The sequence below is a fragment of the Uranotaenia lowii genome, chromosome 1, assembly GCF_029784155.1.
Source record: "Uranotaenia lowii strain MFRU-FL chromosome 1, ASM2978415v1, whole genome shotgun sequence".
Lineage (NCBI taxonomy): Eukaryota > Metazoa > Arthropoda > Insecta > Diptera > Culicidae > Uranotaenia > Uranotaenia lowii.
In genome coordinates, this window is record NC_073691.1 from 161152881 (window position 1) to 161172427 (window position 19547).

Consider the following 19547-nt stretch of genomic DNA (forward strand, 5'->3'; position numbering starts at 1 on the left):
CTACGTCAATTTGGTGTCCCATCAACCTTAAAACTTTTGATGTACAAGAGGTATGATTATCTGTAAGCATTAAGATTTTAGAAGCCATTGAAGTTGAAAAGTGTTGCATGTTGCCCCAGTTGACGGTATCTAACGAATCGTCGACTAGCTGTTACAATTCGTTCTGCAAAATCTCCTGATTTTATTCCAAATTCTGTTTTATTGGACAGTCATATGACTTTTAAGCCCGTTTACTCTGTGGTACTCGAGAAGGCCAACCGGATGCTGTGATTCATAAGACGCCTGAGAAATCACCGATCCCGTCTGTTAGCGAGCTCTGTATTGCTGCCTGCTTCGACTACTATTGGAATCTGCAAACCTGGTGTGGTGGCCGTTTGAGGCTTTGTGGGTTGCGCGTTTTTAAGCAATTCAGCGGCGATTTGTGCTTTATGATCTCCGTGAACTCTGCCTTGGGAGAACCGGTTGAATCGATCGCCCTATCCCCAACGATGTGCTCGGCTTAGACTCCATAACCTGGCAGATCGTCATTCCATCGGTCACGATCACTGTTCGTGAGAAATAAAATAGACTACTGTTGGCTGAAACTTGAAAAAGTGGATAAAAACGTTTAAAAATGTTTTTTTTTTTTGCCGAAAGCCTGAAATCAGTCACTGTAGAGGCCTAGAGGCATACTGAGAACAACCAAACCTACCCACACTCCCCCCTCCGATGGGGCAGTATAAGCACCATTTATTGGTGCATGACGAGCGTTTTCTGCCTTAGAATCTAGCAGCGAATTGAACTCGATAAAGTCAACTTTATGCCGCCGATCGTGGCCTAGAGGATAGCGTTCAAGTTTTCCAAGCCAGAGGTCATGATATCGAATCCCGGTCACGGCATACATAGTACACTTTCTGTGGGTCGGTGGTTTTAGCGTTTGTAAAATGCTAACCACGTTATCATTGAAATATGTACGCATTAAAGTTAAGGTAAATTAGATCTCTTTGAAGAAACAAGAAGTTTCACTAAGGTCTTATATGTCTGTGTTCGAATTACGTACAAGTGACGTACATTCATTTTTCGTTTTCGCCAATAAAAGTGTTTTTCTCTATAATTCAATAATCTGGGACTATCCATGAAAAAAATATGATCTGTACAATCTATGGAAGGAAGTTTAAATTTTTTAAGCCTGTTGCATAACAACTCGTTACTTTGCGTACAATTTCTTCAAGTACACATTAGTCACTTCGACGTAAACAGCCTCAAATCTATGTTTCGTCATTTTGCATGATACTTATGAATGTTAATGAAAAAATCAAGCAGTTTATATTATAGCTCAAATATCAAATTTCTAAACGCTAGAGGAACATTTCTTAAAACCCCCCTTTAAAACCTTTGAAAACCTTTGAAATTCTAGAAAACTCCTTAAAATGCAGTTATCTGCTCAAATAATTCGTAGAAGCATTATTATTCACTTTGTTATAGTAAATTTTTAGAAATAATCTTGTTTTTGTTGAAAAACACAATGAGGTACTATTCTTATTTCGCACCCTTTTTTCATACTTTTGGTCCTCAAGGCCAATTGCAACGTCCGAAAAAAGTAAACTTATGCTTGATTAATCCGTTAAACAATTCAAAACAAATTGTAGAAGAAAATTTTGGTGGTTTTCAATCATTCGTATTTAAACAAGCAAAACACATAGAGGGGGTATTCTTATTTCGCTCACTGTATAATGATTTTTTTTTTTTCGAATAAGATATAACGGCTCACCAACGGGAATATCTTTCTTTGTTTGATATCTTTTGTATCTCAAGTTCTTTCCATCACTTTTAAAAATGTGCTTTTTTCAGTTAAATTTTGTATGGCGTGGAGGATTTCGTTCCTTTCCATAAGTATAATATATGGCCAGTTTAAATACTCCAAATTGTTTTTATTGGTATTTCTTTGGATTAGTTCGCATATTAAAAACACTTACCTTCTGTAATAATTAAAGTTTAATGTGATTGATATACGATGATTTTACTCCTATTAATTTTATACCTTAAGATTAACAGCAATAATTGCGGTAGTTTAAAAATTTTTGTCGGATGACTCTATTCCTTAATTTGTTATAGGAATTCATTACCAAAACCGCGCATGATCGACCCGAGCAGAATGACAACAAAACTTCGTCCGTTGTTCGTTTTTCGAAAAAAAAAAAAACGAACGTACACAACCAGTAACACGAGCAGCCGACGACGCCAGTTCGTTTCTGTATTTATATTTTGTTTCATTTCGCTTGAAAGCTACGCCACGCGTGTGCTTCCACGTGATAAGAAACTTTTCTCCCCCGGCACATAAACCATTCACGCGCCATTGATGTTGCCCTTGTTCTCACACCATTCAACGGATTTCAGAAGGGTTCCGCGGTTTAATCCAGAGCGTTGTAGAACCGCCGATAGCTTCCGTCCGAGTTGGCAAATTCCACCGAAGCCAGGGGCATATCCGAGCGCTTCTGCAGCACCAAGCGTACGGTTTCGCGAATGCCGGAGTATATCAGCAGGGGACCGTACAGCAGATTGAGGGCTCCCATCGTACGCATCAACCAGGGGAAACCGATCACCGGAACCAGCTCGCTGCCCACTATCGGTGCCAAGGAATAGGCCAGGCTGACGGCTATCTGTTGGATGGCGTAGACCGCTCCATAGTTAGGCGACAGTTCACCTGCCGGAAGCAAAAGTCAGCAATAAAGTACACATCAGCAGGAAATAAATGAATATATTAAAAAGAATCATAAGCGCAAAAAACTATTAATACGTGAAGAGATTAATCACCGTAATTTATGTTTGTTACTTAATTTATCGGCCTTATCTATGAAAGTGATGTCCTGTTTAGTAAGAACATCTTTAGATTATGAAATTTTATAGACGAATAGAAAGTTAGAAGAAATGAAAGATGGTGAAAATGAGCGGGTAGAATTTATTAGAAGCATTATCATCACATATCCAATTTTTGTTCCGCACGGGCCAACTAGGACTATGAAGTAATAGATACAGATAGATAGTAGTGGCAGATACACGGCATCATAGCAGGTGGTAGTCCACTATCAGACTGTTGACCGTAACGTTTCGCAACCAAACCTCGGTTGTAACGAACGCGATGATAACAAGCTGAGAAGGCTACACATCGATAGATCCGTTTCTGAGTTGACGGGAGCTTATCTGAGCGATCACATACCATCTTTTTGTTCGTTCGCACTGCACCGCTCCGTAGGCCAAGCGTGGACTGCACCGCACCGCTTGTGGGGCAAACAACGCTTGGCCTACTTATATGTAGTGGTAGATGCAACTATCTGTATCTACCAGTTCATAGTAAAATTCATAAAAAAATTGGTATGTGATGATAATGCTTATAATAAATTCTACCTGCTCACTTTCAACATCTTTCATTTCATCTATCTTTCCATCCGTCTATAAAATTTCATAATCTTAAGATGTTCTTGCTTTTCACCGATAAGGCCTATAAATTAAGCAACATATTAATACAAAATTGAAATTTATCCTATACTTACATATATCGCTTTCATTGTCACTTCCACACTGGCTGTCGACCAAGGTTGCCAGCAGCGGAACCAGAGCGGCATCCAGTACGCCAATCCCCAATCCTAGCCCGAAATGGGGCAGCAACAATCCGGCCACCGTATTGGCCGACGGAATCAAAATGCAGGACACACCAACCAGCGTCAGGGCTACGATGGCCGTCCTGATCTGGCCAACCCTGTAAGCGATTCCGCCGAAAAAGTTTGTTCCAATCCAATAGCCAATGGAGTCCGGAATGAAAACAGTTCCAAGTTGCCACTTTTTCGGGTGCAGCACACTCATCATCCACAATGGCAGACAGGGTTCCAGGATCGACATGGCGGATGTTGAAATGCAGATACCTCCGACGATAATGAGGATCAGTTTGTCGGTGAGCAGCGGCCACCAGCGGGAGCGTCCGTCCTCAACAACCAGAGAAGATGTTTGCTGACGATTGACGAAGTTCAAGCTACAGAACTGAATTATGAGAGTGAAGACGCAGAACACCGAAAGGATATGGAACGGGGCGGCTTTACCAACGATGTCATAAGCGATCCCTCCGAAAGGGTATCCGATTAGGACCCCTACTGCAATGCTTCCCAAAATTGTTCCCATGATTTTGGACCGCTTATCCGGTTCCGTGTACAACTGGGCAACCAAACTCATCCCGCAAACGCAAATACAGGCCGATCCAACCCCATGAATCGCTCTGGCTACGAATAGAGATGCATAAGATTGTCCGAATGCGAAGATCATTGAAGCCACCAGAAGGTTAAAGGTCCCGAAGGCTATCGGGACACTGTATCCGAATCTCGACGAGAGGTTCCCTACAATCGGATTAAAAACGAGCTGTATCAGAGCTTTCACCGCTAGCAAGATACCGATGGATCCGTTTTCCGATTCCATCGTTGGGCGATGATCAGCGGCGGATGTAAGATTACTCAACGACACCGGGCCGGTAGTTGCTCCGATCAGCTTTGGAACGTAATGGAGATCGAAGTTTTTGTAGATCACGCTTTTCGGTATGGAAAAGGACGCATTGGAATCGGCATAGAAATGCACCAGGTAATCTGGAAGAATGGGAACTGGCATATGGGCAGCGATTAGCAAAATAATGATGTTTTCAATATTCTTTCAAGCTTGAAATTTTCAAACAGTCACCTTTTGAGAGGTTCCCGTCTTTAGAACCCAATGAAATTCTAAAAGGATTTTGAACAGGTAGAAAATTAGGAAAAAAAACCGTCTTGTTATGGTTTCCAAGACTGCTACAAAAGCTTTGGTGCTTCAAACGTGTTTACAAAGTTACAAATAAACAATCATTACAGTACAAGAAACGAGATTTCGAAAGTCTTAAAGGGCACCATTGTTCTCTGTGTTAGCTGTCGCAAAAACTTCTGCAGTTTAACCCACGAATTGCTGAATAACACCTTTTTGCCTTTTTTTATAGAAAGGTTTATAGTTATCAAACGATTTGGGAGATCATTAATAATGGGTCTTAGGTAGTTAGCGAATCAGCTGGACGTGTTCTGACGATGCCTATAAATTTGTTTGTATAAGTGTGAATTTTTGTACCCTTAGTTCTCGACGTTTTTGCGAAACTGAGCTTTTTTGGATTTTTTTTTCTCTCTCTTCAACCTCTAAAAGAAAGAAAAAAACGTATAGAAGTATGATTTTTTTCGTAGTAAATTTCATAAAATGTTCACTCTAAAAAACGTGTGGCTTGCTAGCAATATCAAAAAAACAATAACGTGACGTCATATTTTTCATGACGTCATAGCGCGATAGGCGATGGGCTTGCCTTATTGGTGTACAATTTCCCGTGAGTAAACGAGGGGGGACCCTTCGACAAAATAACAATCATGACAATTATTGACAAAACCAACAAAATTGTCAAAATTGTAATTTTGATTAGCACTAAAAAGTGCTTTTATTCGGTTTGTATTCCATTTCCACTTTTAGCCGAACGGATTCAAACATTTGGGACTGAAGCCACCCCGCCCCCCAAGCGACCAAAAGTCACGTTAAAAGGTCTGATAGTTTCTAGCTTTAATTTATATTTATTTGAATTTAAATTTGACTGCGTTAAGCAGAATCCATCTCCTACTTAGAAGACTGCAGTCCGCAGGCGAATACAACATCTCATGAAAGGTAGACCTGATAATAGGTACCGAACACTTTTACGCAATCCTCCAGGGTGGCCGGTTGCAAATTTGCCCACAATCCCTAACCTAACATGAAAGTAGGTTCGGATGGCTTGTTTCGGGAACATTGCCCTTAGATCCCATGCCACAAGCTCTGGTTTGTTGTCCGTCTATTTTGGAAACCCTAAACGATAATATTGAAAAATTTTGGAAATAGACGAATTTGAAAATTCCAAACCCACCCTTTCACCCAACGATCAAAACTGTGAGGACTTCTTCAAGGAAACGGTAAGCCGTGATTCCACTGGTCGATACTCCGTAAAATATCCCAAAAAAGATGAATTCGAATCAATGATAGGCGAGTCATACTCCAATGCCAAAGCCCGTCTCATTAGCTTGGAACGAAAATTAGTTAATAATCCTATCCTGAAAGAAAGGTACCCAGACCCAGAACCTACTATCGTATGCTATCTTCCTAACCATGCCGTGTTGAAAGAATCCAGCACCACTACGAAGGTACGGAGTGTTTACAACGCATCGGCTAAAACAAGCACTGGATTCTCTCTCAACGATTCGCTCCGAGTAGGTCCTGTCATCCAAGATGAGCTCTTCGGTTTCGCAAAAATTGGGTGGTATTGTTGGCTGACATAGAGAAGATGTATAGGCAAATCGTTCTTCACCCCGATGACCGACCCCTCCTGCGTTTGTTGTGGAGATTCAACCCGAACGACCCGATTACGAAATATGAGATGACAACAGTGACGTACGGTTTGGGACCATCTTTGTTCTTGGCTACCCGCACGCTTCATCAACTTGCCGACGATGAAGGTGCTTCCTTTCCTCTCGCCGCAGCCTCTGTGAAGTGAGATTTTTACATGGATGATTTTGTACGGAGTGAAGAAACCATATCTACAGCAATCCAACTGCGTAAGGAGATGGACGAACTGATGAACCGTGGAGGATTCTTCTTGAGGAAATGGTGCTCGAATTTTCCTGAGGTATTGAAGGGAGTGCCACCAGAGAACCTAGCCTATCCAAGCAGTGAAAATCCCGAACCTGGAGAGGTGGTGAAAGTCTTGGGAATTTCCTGGAAACCCGAACACGACTTATTTTGTTTAAAATTTTCCCCATTCTCAACCGACGGAAAGATTACCAAGAATCGAATTCTTTCCGTAATTGCCCAACTTTATGACCCCTTGGGATTAATTGCCCCCGTCGTTGTACGTGCGAAAATATTTATCCAACAACTCTGGTTGATGTCCATCGAATGGAATGAAGAAGTCCCAAATGAAATCCGAAGATTTGGTAAAGGACTTGTTATCGCTAGCTGAGTTTCGGATCCCGCGGTTTGCCTTTGACAGGGGGGAGGTGCAGCTATATTGTTTTACGGACGCCTCCGAATCAGCCTATGGAGCCTGCATCTACGCTCGGACGGAGAAGGCCAACGGGAAGGTGAAGGTGGTCTTACTGGCGGCGAAATCCCGAGTAGCACCGCTTCAGAAACGCAGCATCCCGAGACTAGAACTATGCGCTGCTCAGCTAGGCGCTTGCTTATCAACGAGAGTTGTTGACACACTGGACCTAAAATCTGCACCCATCTAGTACTGGACCGATTAGATGGTTGTTGTTTATAATCTACGAGCACCATCACAAACCTGGAAAACCTTTGTAGCTAATCGGGTCGCAGACATCCACATCCTAACGAAGAACGCATCATGGCAGCATGTTCCCGGAGTAAACAACCCAGCTGATGTCGTCTCCAGAGGCTTAACTGTGCACCAGCTTCTGACCTGCAAACTATGGACCGATGGACTCGATTGGTTGGGAAGGGGAGAGGAAAATTGGCCGAGGTTGAAGATCCCGAGAACCACTGAGCGCAAAACCACCACCTTGCTAATCCAAAATCCACAACCGTTTGCTCCGTACGACTGCTTATTGTTTGCGAGTTTCTCGGAAGGCGAGAAAAGAACTCAAAGAATCCATTTTAACCCTCACTCCCACTGAACTCGAATCTGCCAGAGACTGCCTGTTAAAATTAGTTCAAGCAGAATGTTACCACACCGAGTTGAACTTACTACGAAAAGGGAAACCGGTACCCAAAAAATCCACCCTACGTTTGTTAAACCCTTTTATTGATGCTTCGGGAATAATCCGAGTCGGTGGCCGGCTCAAATTGTCCATGGAAACCTTTAGCACCAAACACCAAATCCTGCTCCCCGGATTTCACCGTTTCACCCGAATGCTTTTGTTGTCATTTCACAACAAATTGGTTCACGGGGGAATAGCGCTTACGCTGGGTGTAGTGCGCAATGAATATTGGCCTACAAATGGGAAAAGAGCGGTGCGCAGCGTAATTCGAACCTGTTTTCGTTGTACTCGAGCAAACCCTCAGCCTCTCAAGCAACCAATTGGCCAAATACCCCTTGCCCGAGTTACCCCAAGTCGTCCCTTCGCATCAACAGGCATTGACTATTGTGGCCCGGTGTTCGTTAAGTCCCTGAACCGTAAATCTGCTCCCACCAAAGCCTAAGGCTATGATCATTTAGTATCCGGGCAGTTACAAACGTGTGTATTTTAAAAACTATTCATTTGATCGAAAAACTTTGTATGGAGGAAATGAAGGTGTTAATATGACATTTAATATAAAAATATAAAAAAAAATATTTCTCAATGATTTCAAGAAATACTCTTACTTTTTCACAAAATCTCTTTTTTATCTTTGCACACTTTTTTCAGTCATGTATTGATTTATTTTTTTGGCCACAAAAGTAAAACCTTTGCAAAATCATGATTTTTTACACAAACTCACCTGGAAAAAGCAATTGGAATCTGGTTGGAACCTTTTCATGAGTAGGCATCTCGAAAAATTTGATCTTTTAAATCCGGTTTTAACATAAATTTTTTTATCCATCAGAACACATCTGTCATATTGCGTAAAAACCCGATGCACAGATTGCGATATTTGGAACTGATCATTATTAGTTATTTACTTTGTGTCTACTAGTCAGATAACACTGTTTGCCTGTCAAAAATGGATTTTTTGCATTATTTAAGGAGTCTGCATTCAGTTATCTTCAATAACCATAGACTTTTTTCCATATTTAAGATCAAAGGTTGCACTCCGATGGTTGAGTTGAACTTCGTGTGGATCCTGGAGTGACTCCTTATACTTCTTAACCATTTGGTACGAAAAAAAAATCAGAAAAAATCAACAGTTCATAAGCTTTCAAGTCAACAATTAAGAATTTTCGAGGCGCAGAATGCGTTAAAGGAGCAAATTTGTGCAAAATTTATTTTACCATGTCTTTTTGCATCGTAAATATCTCAAACACACGTTAACTTAAAAATCTATCAAAAATAGGCAAGATAGTCCTTTTCATAACCAACAAAACGCTACTAAAGTTTTGCATATCCGAGCTCAATTAACGTAGCTATCACCGAAATAAAGTGCCCGGATACTAAATGATCATAGCCTTATATTGCCCTATTTGTCTGCTTTACCACAAAAGCAGTTCACATTGAGCTTGGGGGGACCTTTCCACAGCCTCATTTCTCTCTGCTCTACAACGTTTCGTGGCCAGACGTGGCGAACCCCAATATATTTACTCCGACAATGCCACAAATTTTGTTGGAGCTCGAAACGAGCTACACGCTCTCTACGAAATGTTTTCGAGCCCCAAGGAAACCGATCGTATCGCTACCGCTCTCGCAGCCGAGGGCATACAATGGAAAACGATCCCCCGCGTGCACCCAACTTTGGCGGCTTGTTGGAAGCCGCCGTGAAGGTTGCGAAAAAACATTTGGTTCGTCAGTTAGGCAGCACCTCTCTACTGTACGAGGACTTATGCCGTTTTCGTTTTTCTCCATTAGCGCGAGGCAAAACTTTTTCTGATTAAACAAACAGAATCGTTACCCGGGACGATGCAAATATATGGTTGCTATACTCACTCTTATGTTTACCCCCAACACTGACAACTTTTACGGGGTGCAACCGCCTGCTTGAGGTTCAAATCTCGGGCAAAACTAGTGGACTTCTGAATCAATAAACGAACATAATAACAGCAGTTAGGGCAAAACTCGTGGGTAACTAGGTTGCCACTGCCAATAAACGAAAACACTATTAGTGACGATTTTGTCGCAGATTGAGGGAGCAATGAACTCAAGACCGTTGGCCCCTTTGTCTGAAGACCCCAACGAGATCGAAGCCATCACACCAAGCCAATTTTTGATTGGCTCTCAACTGCAAGCCCTTCCACATCCCGACCTGAAGGACGTACCTGAGAACCGGCTGAGGAATCGCTATCTGGTCATCCAACAGAAGCAGCAGCTGTTTTGGTACCACTGCCGGCCAGGTGATGATTCTTCAAGATGACCTGTTACCCCCGGTGCGCTGGCCTCTCGTGCTGGAGCTGACGGTGTAACACGGGTGGTGACCATCCGCACATCCACTGTTGCTATCTTCAAGCGTGCTGTGGTCAAGCTGTGTTCGTTGCCTACGATGGACGAGGAGGAGTCATCGACAGTCGCCCCCGCACTAGGTGACATCAATATTGATTGATTGAGAAGCCGTGAGTTTAGTTTATTTTGGAAATTATTTGAATTGTATACTTGCTAGGTATTAGAAGTGAAAAATGCATTTCAGGTGGCCGGAATGATAGTTTCTAGCTTTAATTTATATTTATTTGAATTTGAATTTGACTGCGTTAAGCAGAATCCATCTCCTACTTAGAAAACTGCAGTCCGGCCCTGCCTAGAAAAACGCATCTCGATGCACAATAGTTTGCGCGGTATTAAGCGCTTTTTTGCAATTTCCGGTTATTCACTTTAAAATTATCTTTCTATCGAACAGAATCTAACCGGTCACCAACAGCAGAAGAATAAAAGTTTTGTATAAGAACGCGTGAAATAAAGTTCTGTTTTTTCCTAAATTTGGAATTTCAATAAACGGTTGTTATATAGTAAAGTTAATGCGTCGTGTGTGGGTGTTTTACCCGAAAGAATTGCCCGTGATACGATCTCCTGACATTACAAGGTCAAACACAGCTTAACCTTCCAAAGCCGTTCGCAAAATATCCGTTTCAGGGAAATTTGAGTTGTAGTTTGATTTCGTTCTCCTGGCTGCAAATGTTAACCGATTTTGATAATATTATATTCATTATGTAGGTAATTTATTCTTATTACTCAACATTTAAAAATAAAGTCGATATGTATTACCAGGTTATCAGAAAATGGTTCAGAAAGCAAAAAGTCCGAAAAATCAATTTTATTTTCAAAATACTCATAACTTCTGACAGCGTTTCTGTATTTAAGTGTTTCATTGATGTTTGAAATCGTCAAGAATCCATCTATCCGACAATGTTTAGACATGTTGGAGTCCAATGAAAGTTTCGACCGCTTTCTAAGATCTTCCGGTGGAAAAAAATCTTACTTTAAAAAAACGACATCCAATTTTGGCTTTGCTTAGCTGTATTTCATTTCTTAATGAACCGATTTTCAAAACTTAAATTTTAGTTTTTTGTCGTTAATTTGATCATTATTTTTATAGGACATACTTGGTCTGTACAAATTTCCAGTTCTTAAGTATATTAGGACGGTAATAAAGTTTTATTTTTGTTGATACGCTTTCCTAAAATACCTGCAAGAGCAGCCAGCCGCCAGCAGTGAAGACGCATGTAAATTATTACTCAGAAACATTACGAAATGGCATATTAATCAAACATCCGTTAAAATAATATCGGTTGAAAAAAATTAGAATTCCATTTTTATAACTTTTAAGCATTAAATTATACAAACTCTTGAGTTTATCTAGATATTTAATTTACGAATCGCTTCAACTGACTTTCAATGTGGTGGATAAATTTGTGGTAAGTAAATACAGATGGCTAGCGAACGGTAGACAATGTGCAACTCGAGACCCCATACACCCAACCTTCGGGTAGTGGTCATATCACCTCTTATCTGTAACTCCGATTATCTACCTCCCCGCGGTGCTAGCTGGGGTGCGAGCAACATTAGCGGAGATCGGGTACCCAACCCCGGTGGATGCTTTGGTCGCATGCAAACTGAGTTAGGGGGCTTCGTACGCGTCTGTTCTCCATGCCGGGGGCGGCGTGCGGAGTGCAACAACGTCCTGGTGGTGTTCGGGACCCTAAACAGCAACATCACGACGGTCCTCCTGCGAGATAGTGGGGTTAGCTGCGGGCCTCGTGAGTCCGTGACCACAAAAAACATAAGCAACGAACGACGAACAACAAATTTCGGATGGAAATCGGCAAAGACCCACGCGACGAAAAGGGAATAGCGATTGGAAACTTGGAAACTGGAACTGTCGATCTCTAAATTTTGAGTGCAGTACCCACGTGCTCTCCAACGAATTGAAGAGCCGCAAATTCGACATCGTAGCGCTGCAGGAGGTATGCTGGAAGGGCTCCACGGTACGAACGTACCCAGATGGTCGTGCCATCTACCAGAGCTGCGGCAACACACACGAGCTTGGAACAGCTTTTATAGTGATGGGAAAGATGTAAAAGCGCGTGATCGGGTGGTGGCCGATCAACTCACGAATGTGCCGGTTGAGAATCAAGGGCCGGTTCTTCAACATCAGCATCATCAACGTGCACAGCCCTCACCTCGGAAGTACTGGTGACGACAAAGACGAATTTTACGCGCAGCTGGAGCGTGAATACGACCGTTGCCAAAAACATGATATAAAGATCGTCATCGGGAATTTTAATGCTCAGGTCGGCCAGGAGGAGGAATTCAAACCGACAATTGGAAGGTTCAGCGCGCATCAGCTGATCAACGAAAACGGCCTCAGACTTATTGATTTTGCCGCCTCCAAACGAATTTTCCAGCACCGCCTCCCACACAAGTACACCTGCAGATCACCGTACCAACCGCAATCACAGATCGACCACGTTTTGATTGACGATGATCGGAATCATCGACGTCAGATCCTGTCGAGGCGCCAACATCGAGTCAGATCACTATCGGGTGATGGTGAAGATGCGCCCAAAACTCTCCGTAGTGAACAACACACGAAACCGGCGCCCGCCTCGGTTAAATATCGCACGACTGAAGCAACCTGAGGTCGCGGCAGACTACGCGCAATCGGTCGAAGCAGCGCTGCCAGCAGAGGGCGAGCTTGACGAAGCCCCTCTCGAGGACTGTTGGGATACCATCAAGACAGCCATCAACAGTGCTGCGGAGATCGTCATCGGATATGTGGAGCGAACTCCACGAAACGACTGGTTCGACGAGGAGTGTAGGAGAGTGATGGACGAAGAGAATGCCGCGCGGGCGGCAGTAGTGCAAAGAGGCACCCGTCGAAATGTGGAAAATCACCGACAGCGGAAGAGGGGCCACTCCCAACGATGAGTGAAGTTAAGGAAGCCATTCGCCAGTTGAATGGAAACAAGTCGGCTGGGAAGGATGGCATCGCAGCTGAACTCATCAAAATGGGCCCGGACAAGTTGGCCGATTGCCTACACCGGTACACCGGAAAATTCATGTTCCTTGTAGAGTCTCACAACAAGATAGCACCACAGTAGGCTACATTTTACTGCTGGCTGCTGTCAATTAACAGAGGAGGAGAGGAGGAGAGAAAAAGAGAACATGGAAGGCGAAAAGGAAGCTTGCTTCCGGAAAATTCGCTCTCTATATCAGGCGTCCGTGTGTGAAGTCTAGTCCCCGTTTAGTGTTGTGAAGTTCCAAGGAATTCGCCCGGAAACGCCGGTTGGCTTCCCCACGGCTCGGCCCGCAGATCCTTGTGATCTCGCACCTAATCGTAATAGGATCATCATCTTCGTCCTCGGGTTCTGCGGATCCCTAATTATCAAGGAGGACTTCCCTTCTCGGCCTGTCCGGATACGGGGCACTCTCGTGGGCAGGCCGATTAAAAGCCAAAAAAGGAAGACGCCTGCAACGCCGACGGTTTCGGCACCCCGTGGATACACCATTACATCGACGGCCCTCCTGATTCCGGAACGGAGTTTCCGGGACAACGACAACAGCAACTGCAGCACAACCACGGTTAGTGAGCCAAATACATGCCACACAAGACACAGAACATTGTTTTATACACACAGACAACACGCCACATAAAAACATTAATAAAAATAACAAGTAATATAAAAGTCCTTGGTTACCAAGTAGCCAGCCGGCCCTGAGGTTCCGTACTCTTAGAGTACCTTGCCTTGGCTGGTCTAGCCGCTGCTCAAATATAAGTAACAATGGTCAACGACGGACATTACGGCAAATACTCCAAAAATGCCGTGAACACCAAGTCCCTACGCACCATCTATTCATCGACTTCAAAGCCGCATACGACACGATCGACCGTAACGAGCAATGGAAAATCATGGACGAGAACGGCTTTTTCAGGAAGCTGACCAGACTGATCAAGGCGACGATGGATGGATGCTGTGTGCGGATTTCGGGTGAATTGTCGAGTTCATTCGAATCGCGCAGGGGGCTTCGACAAGGTGATTGTCTATCCTGCATGATGTTCAACGTGGCGCTAGAAGGTGTTATTCGACGAGCGGTGGGCGAAATGCGGGGCACGATTTTCAACAGATCCAGTCAACTTATCTGCTTTGCCGATGACATTGACATAGTCGGCAGATCATCTGCGGCGGTGGAGGAAATCTACCGCAAACTGAAACGCGAAGCAGGAAGGATTGGGTTGATGATTAATACGTCCAAGACGAAGTACATGCTGGCCTGCGGATACGAGACCGACCGAACCCGCTTGTCCAGTAATAACAAGGTCACGATCGACGGCGACGAGCAGGAGATAGCCGAAGACTATGTCTATCTCGGCTCACTGGTGACCGCAGGCAATGAGATCCGGCGGCGAATTATCAGCGGAAGTCGTGCCTACTATGGACTTCACAAGCAACTGCGGTCGAGAAGACTTAGCCCTCGCACGAAGTGTAACCTGTATTTGACGCTCATTAGACCGGTTGTTCTCTACGGGCACGAGACATGGATACTGCTCGAGGAGGACCTGCGTACACTCGGAGTATTCGAGCGACGAGTGTTAAGAACCATCTTTGGCGGCGTACAGGAGAACGGAGTGTGGAGGCGAAGGATGAACCACGAGCTCGCGCGACTCTACGGTGAACCCAGTATCCAGAAGGTGGTGAAAGCTGGCCGGATACGCTGGGCGGGACATTTTGCGAGAATGCCGGACGACTGTCCTGCAAAACAGGTGTTCGCTACGAATCCGGTAGGAACAAGACGTGCGGGGGCGCAACGAGCGAGGTGGTTAGACCAAAATGGAGCGTGATCTGGCGAATGTGGGGTGTCCGAGAAATTGGAGAACGGTTGCCATGGACCGAGTGAATTTTAGGAATTATGTCGTGAGACGGTGTACTATGTAAATAAAAATAAATACAGTTGGACAAATTATTTAAAGTGAAAAAAAATTGCTCTTTTCAAAAACAATCCTTTGCAAGTTAGTTTTAAGTTGTTCTGAGTTGAAATTTCAATATAAATTATACATTTAAACGATATTCAAGCTACAAAACATGTATATTGAGTATATGCTCGCATTAGGGAAAATTCGGTACCAATTCTCTTTGGAACCTTTGTTCAGCGAAATTCGAACTTTGTAGGCACACTATTAAGTAGATATGGGACTTTTGGTTGCTTGAGTTAAGAAGACCCAAAAAAAAAGTTAGCAGCGAGAAGCAGTTCGAAGCGAATTGGCTGCTGCGACGAAGAAAATGGATAAGGTGACTGTACAAAATCTGATGACAAGCATCAGACGAGAGGCTCAAGAATTTGGACTAGGTCTGAATCTTAACTGAATATTTTCCCATCTTTAATGCATATTGAACTTCAAAAAGAAAGATACTTATATTTTTTTTTATTCAAAAGCTAATTCATTTACACGAAATTTAGTTTGACCACCTTTTGATCCCAACATCCTTTAAATACAACGTGTTGCTGTTGTTTGTGACAACGTGTTGCTGGTGTAGGGTTAGTTGCCCTTCATCCGGTGGTTTTTACAAATCCTTTTTTTTATGAACCAGTTGAGAATTGATTTAAAACCAAAAATCCTAACATTTTTGTGTTACTCTCCAATGTTTCCGAAAATATTTTAAAGTTTCAAAAATAGATTTTTTTTTCTATTTTTGAATGAGCTCTTTGATCTCAATAAGTAGAATTGTTGAGCTTGAGCTTGAGCTTAGATAAACCGTACATTTCAGTAGTTGCTACTCCGTGATTGACAAGAACCATCAAAATTGTACATAGATCCAAATAAATGGGGCTTGGGATTAGCTTACCATTTTCTGTGTACACGTTCCGAAGGTTCCTGATCTTATATGGTCAATAACGGCGCCGGCCACGTCCTTACGGTTCATCGGGGAAAGGGAAGGATTGTTAGTTCGACTTCCGTTGCTACTAGAGACCGAATACACCTCTAAATCTCCACGGTCGTCACAGGAAGGGTGGTTTGTTAGTGGGGAAGGTAAATAAGATCTGGATTCCCTTTGGGAAGGGATGTGATCAAAGCAAAGTTAAATATTTAGTGATCGTCGCGTCGCACACTATCGAGTACATCGCATTTTTTTAAAGCAAATACTTCCTAACGTGGTATTGTCATACGCGTACAATGCCACCGATGCAACTCACCGAATTTTATCGCGCGCTCAAAACGAGAAAAGCAAAGCGTTCTAACGTGGCACTGTCATACATGTTCAACGCACTTGGCACATGTTCAACTCACGAAATTTTACCGCGCGTTTATAACGAGAAGAGCAAGACGTCCAAACTTGGCATTGTCATACACGTATAATAAAAGAGGGATGAATGACATCCAGGTGTAAAAATCCTAAGGACCAAATAAATTTAAAAAAAATACACGTATAATGTACCTTGCACCGTTGCAATTCGCCGAATTTAACCGCGCGATTATAACGAGAAGATCAAAACATCCTAACGTGGCATTGTCATACACGTACAATGCACTTGACACCGGTGCAACTTACCGAATTTTATCACGCGTTTAAAACGAGAAGAGAAAGGACGACCTAACGAGCAAAAAACGTTCTAACCCATTATGCAGGCGGCGAGAGAAACAGAAAAAGAGAGAGAAAAAAACGCATCCGATCGCGCCACGCTTGCCTGATGTACTCTGTTCCCAAGCAACTATTCTTCTTTGCAATCCGATAAAAGCTTCAGCAGTAATCTGGTAGTCCAATGTGCTGAATTATATAAAACACACACACACACACACACACACACACACACACACACACACACACACACACACACACACACACACACACACACACACACACACACACACACACACACACACACACACACACACACACACACACACACACACACACACACACACACACACACACACACACACACACACACACACACACACACACACACACACACACACACACACACACACACACACACACACACACACACACACACACACACACACACACACACACACACATATTCCGTTTCAATTCCGGTTTCAAATTCCGAAGAAAAGATGTCTCTACTATCGGATTGACCATATCGCATTAGCTGTTTCTAATTGCATTCTATTTTCGATGCAACCTCAGACACTTTGAGCTTTTTCAGCTGTACCTCTGTTCTTTAACTTGTATCATAGGAGCTTTTGACTTGTGTACAAGCTTAGATGCAATATGGACGGTGAAATATTTCCCGAAAGAAACATTTCGCGCTGTGCTACGAAAATCAAATTGGATGAATTTTCAATCTTTAAGTGTAAAAATAAATCAAATAAAATGGCAAAATAAATATAATCCACTTATCTTGAATGAGTAACAGCATTTTCCGCTCGGCTCCCTTGGAAGTCCCATGTTCCATAACCATTTTCTACAACGCACCGGGGGCGAAGCCCAAGCCCCAATCTGCTCAATGGCTTCATAATTGAAAATGCACTCCAAATTTTAAAGCAAAATATCACTTCCACAATGCAAAATACACAACAAGCACATAGCACAAATATTAGTTTTAAGCTTAATACCATGTTTCGGAACAGTATTTGAAAAAACATCACTAAAATTCATGGAAAAATTGAAAAATACGCGGACTAAATCACGGACGGAGCTTTCACTTCCTATTCGATTCTTGTGTTTTTTTCTGTTTCTTTGATCTCAATAAGTAGAATTGTTGGACAAAAACAGATAGTATATTAGGGTTCAGCACCTCAAATAACACAAAATCAGCTCTGAAAATTTTGATACAAGGAAAATCGTGAATCTTGAATGTTTTTTCAAAAAAAAAATTGTGCATGTTCTTATGCTTTAAAAAAATAATTTCAGTAAGATTCAATAATTTCAAGCATAATGAAAGAGAACGACAAACACTTTAATAAAAAAAAAAATTAAACCTCACAAGGCAACCGCCAAATCGAGACTAACCTATCACTGTTAGAAGCATATTATCCAGCAGCAACGATACGTATACGATGAAAGCTATAAAAGCCCGACTTTGAGGACGATCTTCACACCTAAATGGAAACATATTGTACCGATTCTGGAACCGATTGAAGTCGATTTTCCCACAGGCTGCGTTTCCAAATTCATTCGCCGAACAACGACTGTCAATCAACCAGCTTTCACTTGTTATTATCAGACAAAATCAAGCCATATCGTAATTATCCTTGCCCGGGAAATCTCACTTTTCACATCACAAGCTCAACGTGTCACTATCACTGGCGGAATATAAATGAAAAAAAAAAACACACAGCTCCAATTTGTCCGATCCTATCCGGTGCGGCATCAACAAGTGTCTGAGACACGATGGTGTCAATTTTTCTGCCCAGAGTGTTTTGTGCTTCACCAGGACTACTATCTGGGGGAATTCAGGGGGGGAAATCCTGGCTTTTGGATCACCCATTCGACTGTCGAAGGGTGGAAAAGTGGTAGGGTGGAAACCGGGAGGAGATTCATTTTCACCACCCCCATTTTACCGGGTGATAATGGCCATCAATATGTGTATTAACATAGGGTGTCGGTATAGTATTTTTTTTTTAAAGATGAGTGTAGATTTGATTAAAAATCGAAAATATATTGCGTTCTCCTGGAAAGAAACTTTTTCATTGATTGATCGAAAACTGGGAAATTGAAAAGAATGGTTTAATTTTGTTAAAAAAAAATTGTTGAAAAATGTCTTCACTGAAGCCTAAATATTTCTCTTACTCAGATACCTCCCATGTAAAATTTTCTCCCAAATGCCCAATTTTCGAGTTATGCGAAAAAATTATATGGAAACACCCTTCCCCCCAAGCTATCTCTCCACATAAACTGCGGAGGGGTCTTAAATTATCACAGAAACCTCTCTAGAGCTCAAATAACCTCTCATGGTTAAATTTGGTTAAATGCTCTATTAGTTGTCGAGCTATTAAAGAAATAGTATTGGAAACATCGAAATAACATTTCTCGTATTCAAACACCATCCCATGACAAATTTGGTTACATTTGTATAGAGGGATCCTTCGGTATGAAAATCCCGAGAAAAAAAAGGTAATTAGTTCTCGTGTTATGTAGGGAATTTGTATGGGAGCTCCTCCCTTCTTTTTATTTCACTACTGGGAGGAGGGAAAGGCCACAAATTATCGTAGAAACATTTATAGCATTCAAATACCCTCCCTTGCCATATTTGGTCGCATTTGGTCGATCGGTTCTCGAGTTATGAAAAAAATTGTAAGAGCTTCGCCCCCCTTCCTTTAACTTCATTGAACAAAAAAAGTAAAGCGTACAAATAAATCATAGAAACATTCCTCGTAGCCAAATACACTCACATGCTTAACTTGATTCCACCGACTCGATTAGTCCTCGTACCGTAGGAAGAATTACCTCACGG

The 19547-nt window shown here is 42.5% G+C and overlaps 1 protein-coding gene across 3 annotated transcripts; it reads right to left on the reverse strand.

The window, feature by feature from the left end:
* Window positions 1-1968: 1968 nt before the first annotated feature.
* LOC129740716 (synaptic vesicular amine transporter-like) lies at window positions 1969-18462 on the reverse strand. 3 transcript variants are annotated; one of them, XM_055732483.1, is made up of 3 exons: window positions 18104-18462; window positions 3531-4622; window positions 1969-2683 (listed from the first exon to the last, which is right to left on the reverse strand). In XM_055732483.1, the coding sequence occupies exons 1-3, from the start codon at window positions 18204-18206 to the stop codon at window positions 2391-2393; spliced, it is 1488 nt and encodes a 495-aa protein (XP_055588458.1). In that variant the 5' UTR covers window positions 18207-18462; the 3' UTR covers window positions 1969-2390. The 3 variants fall into 3 exon arrangements, with proteins under 3 accessions (XP_055588458.1, XP_055588459.1, XP_055588461.1); XM_055732484.1 differs by having other exon boundaries at window positions 18078-18200; XM_055732486.1 differs by having other exon boundaries at window positions 3531-4512; window positions 18104-18173.
* Window positions 18463-19547: the final 1085 nt, after the last annotated feature.

Bases quoted from the DNA above. Each gene is read 5' to 3' on its own strand.
- LOC129740716 (XM_055732483.1), bottom strand. From the start codon at position 18,206: ATGTTTCCATTTAGGTGTGAAGATCGTCCTCAAAGTCGGGCTTTTATA. The intron at 4,623-18,103 runs GTTAGTCTCGAT...CCCATATGCCAG, and splicing joins TATGCTTCTAACAGTGATAG to TTCCCATTCTTCCAGATTAC. The intron at 2,684-3,530 runs GTAAGTATAGGA...TGCTTCCGGCAG, and splicing joins TGACAATGAAAGCGATATAT to GTGAACTGTCGCCTAACTAT.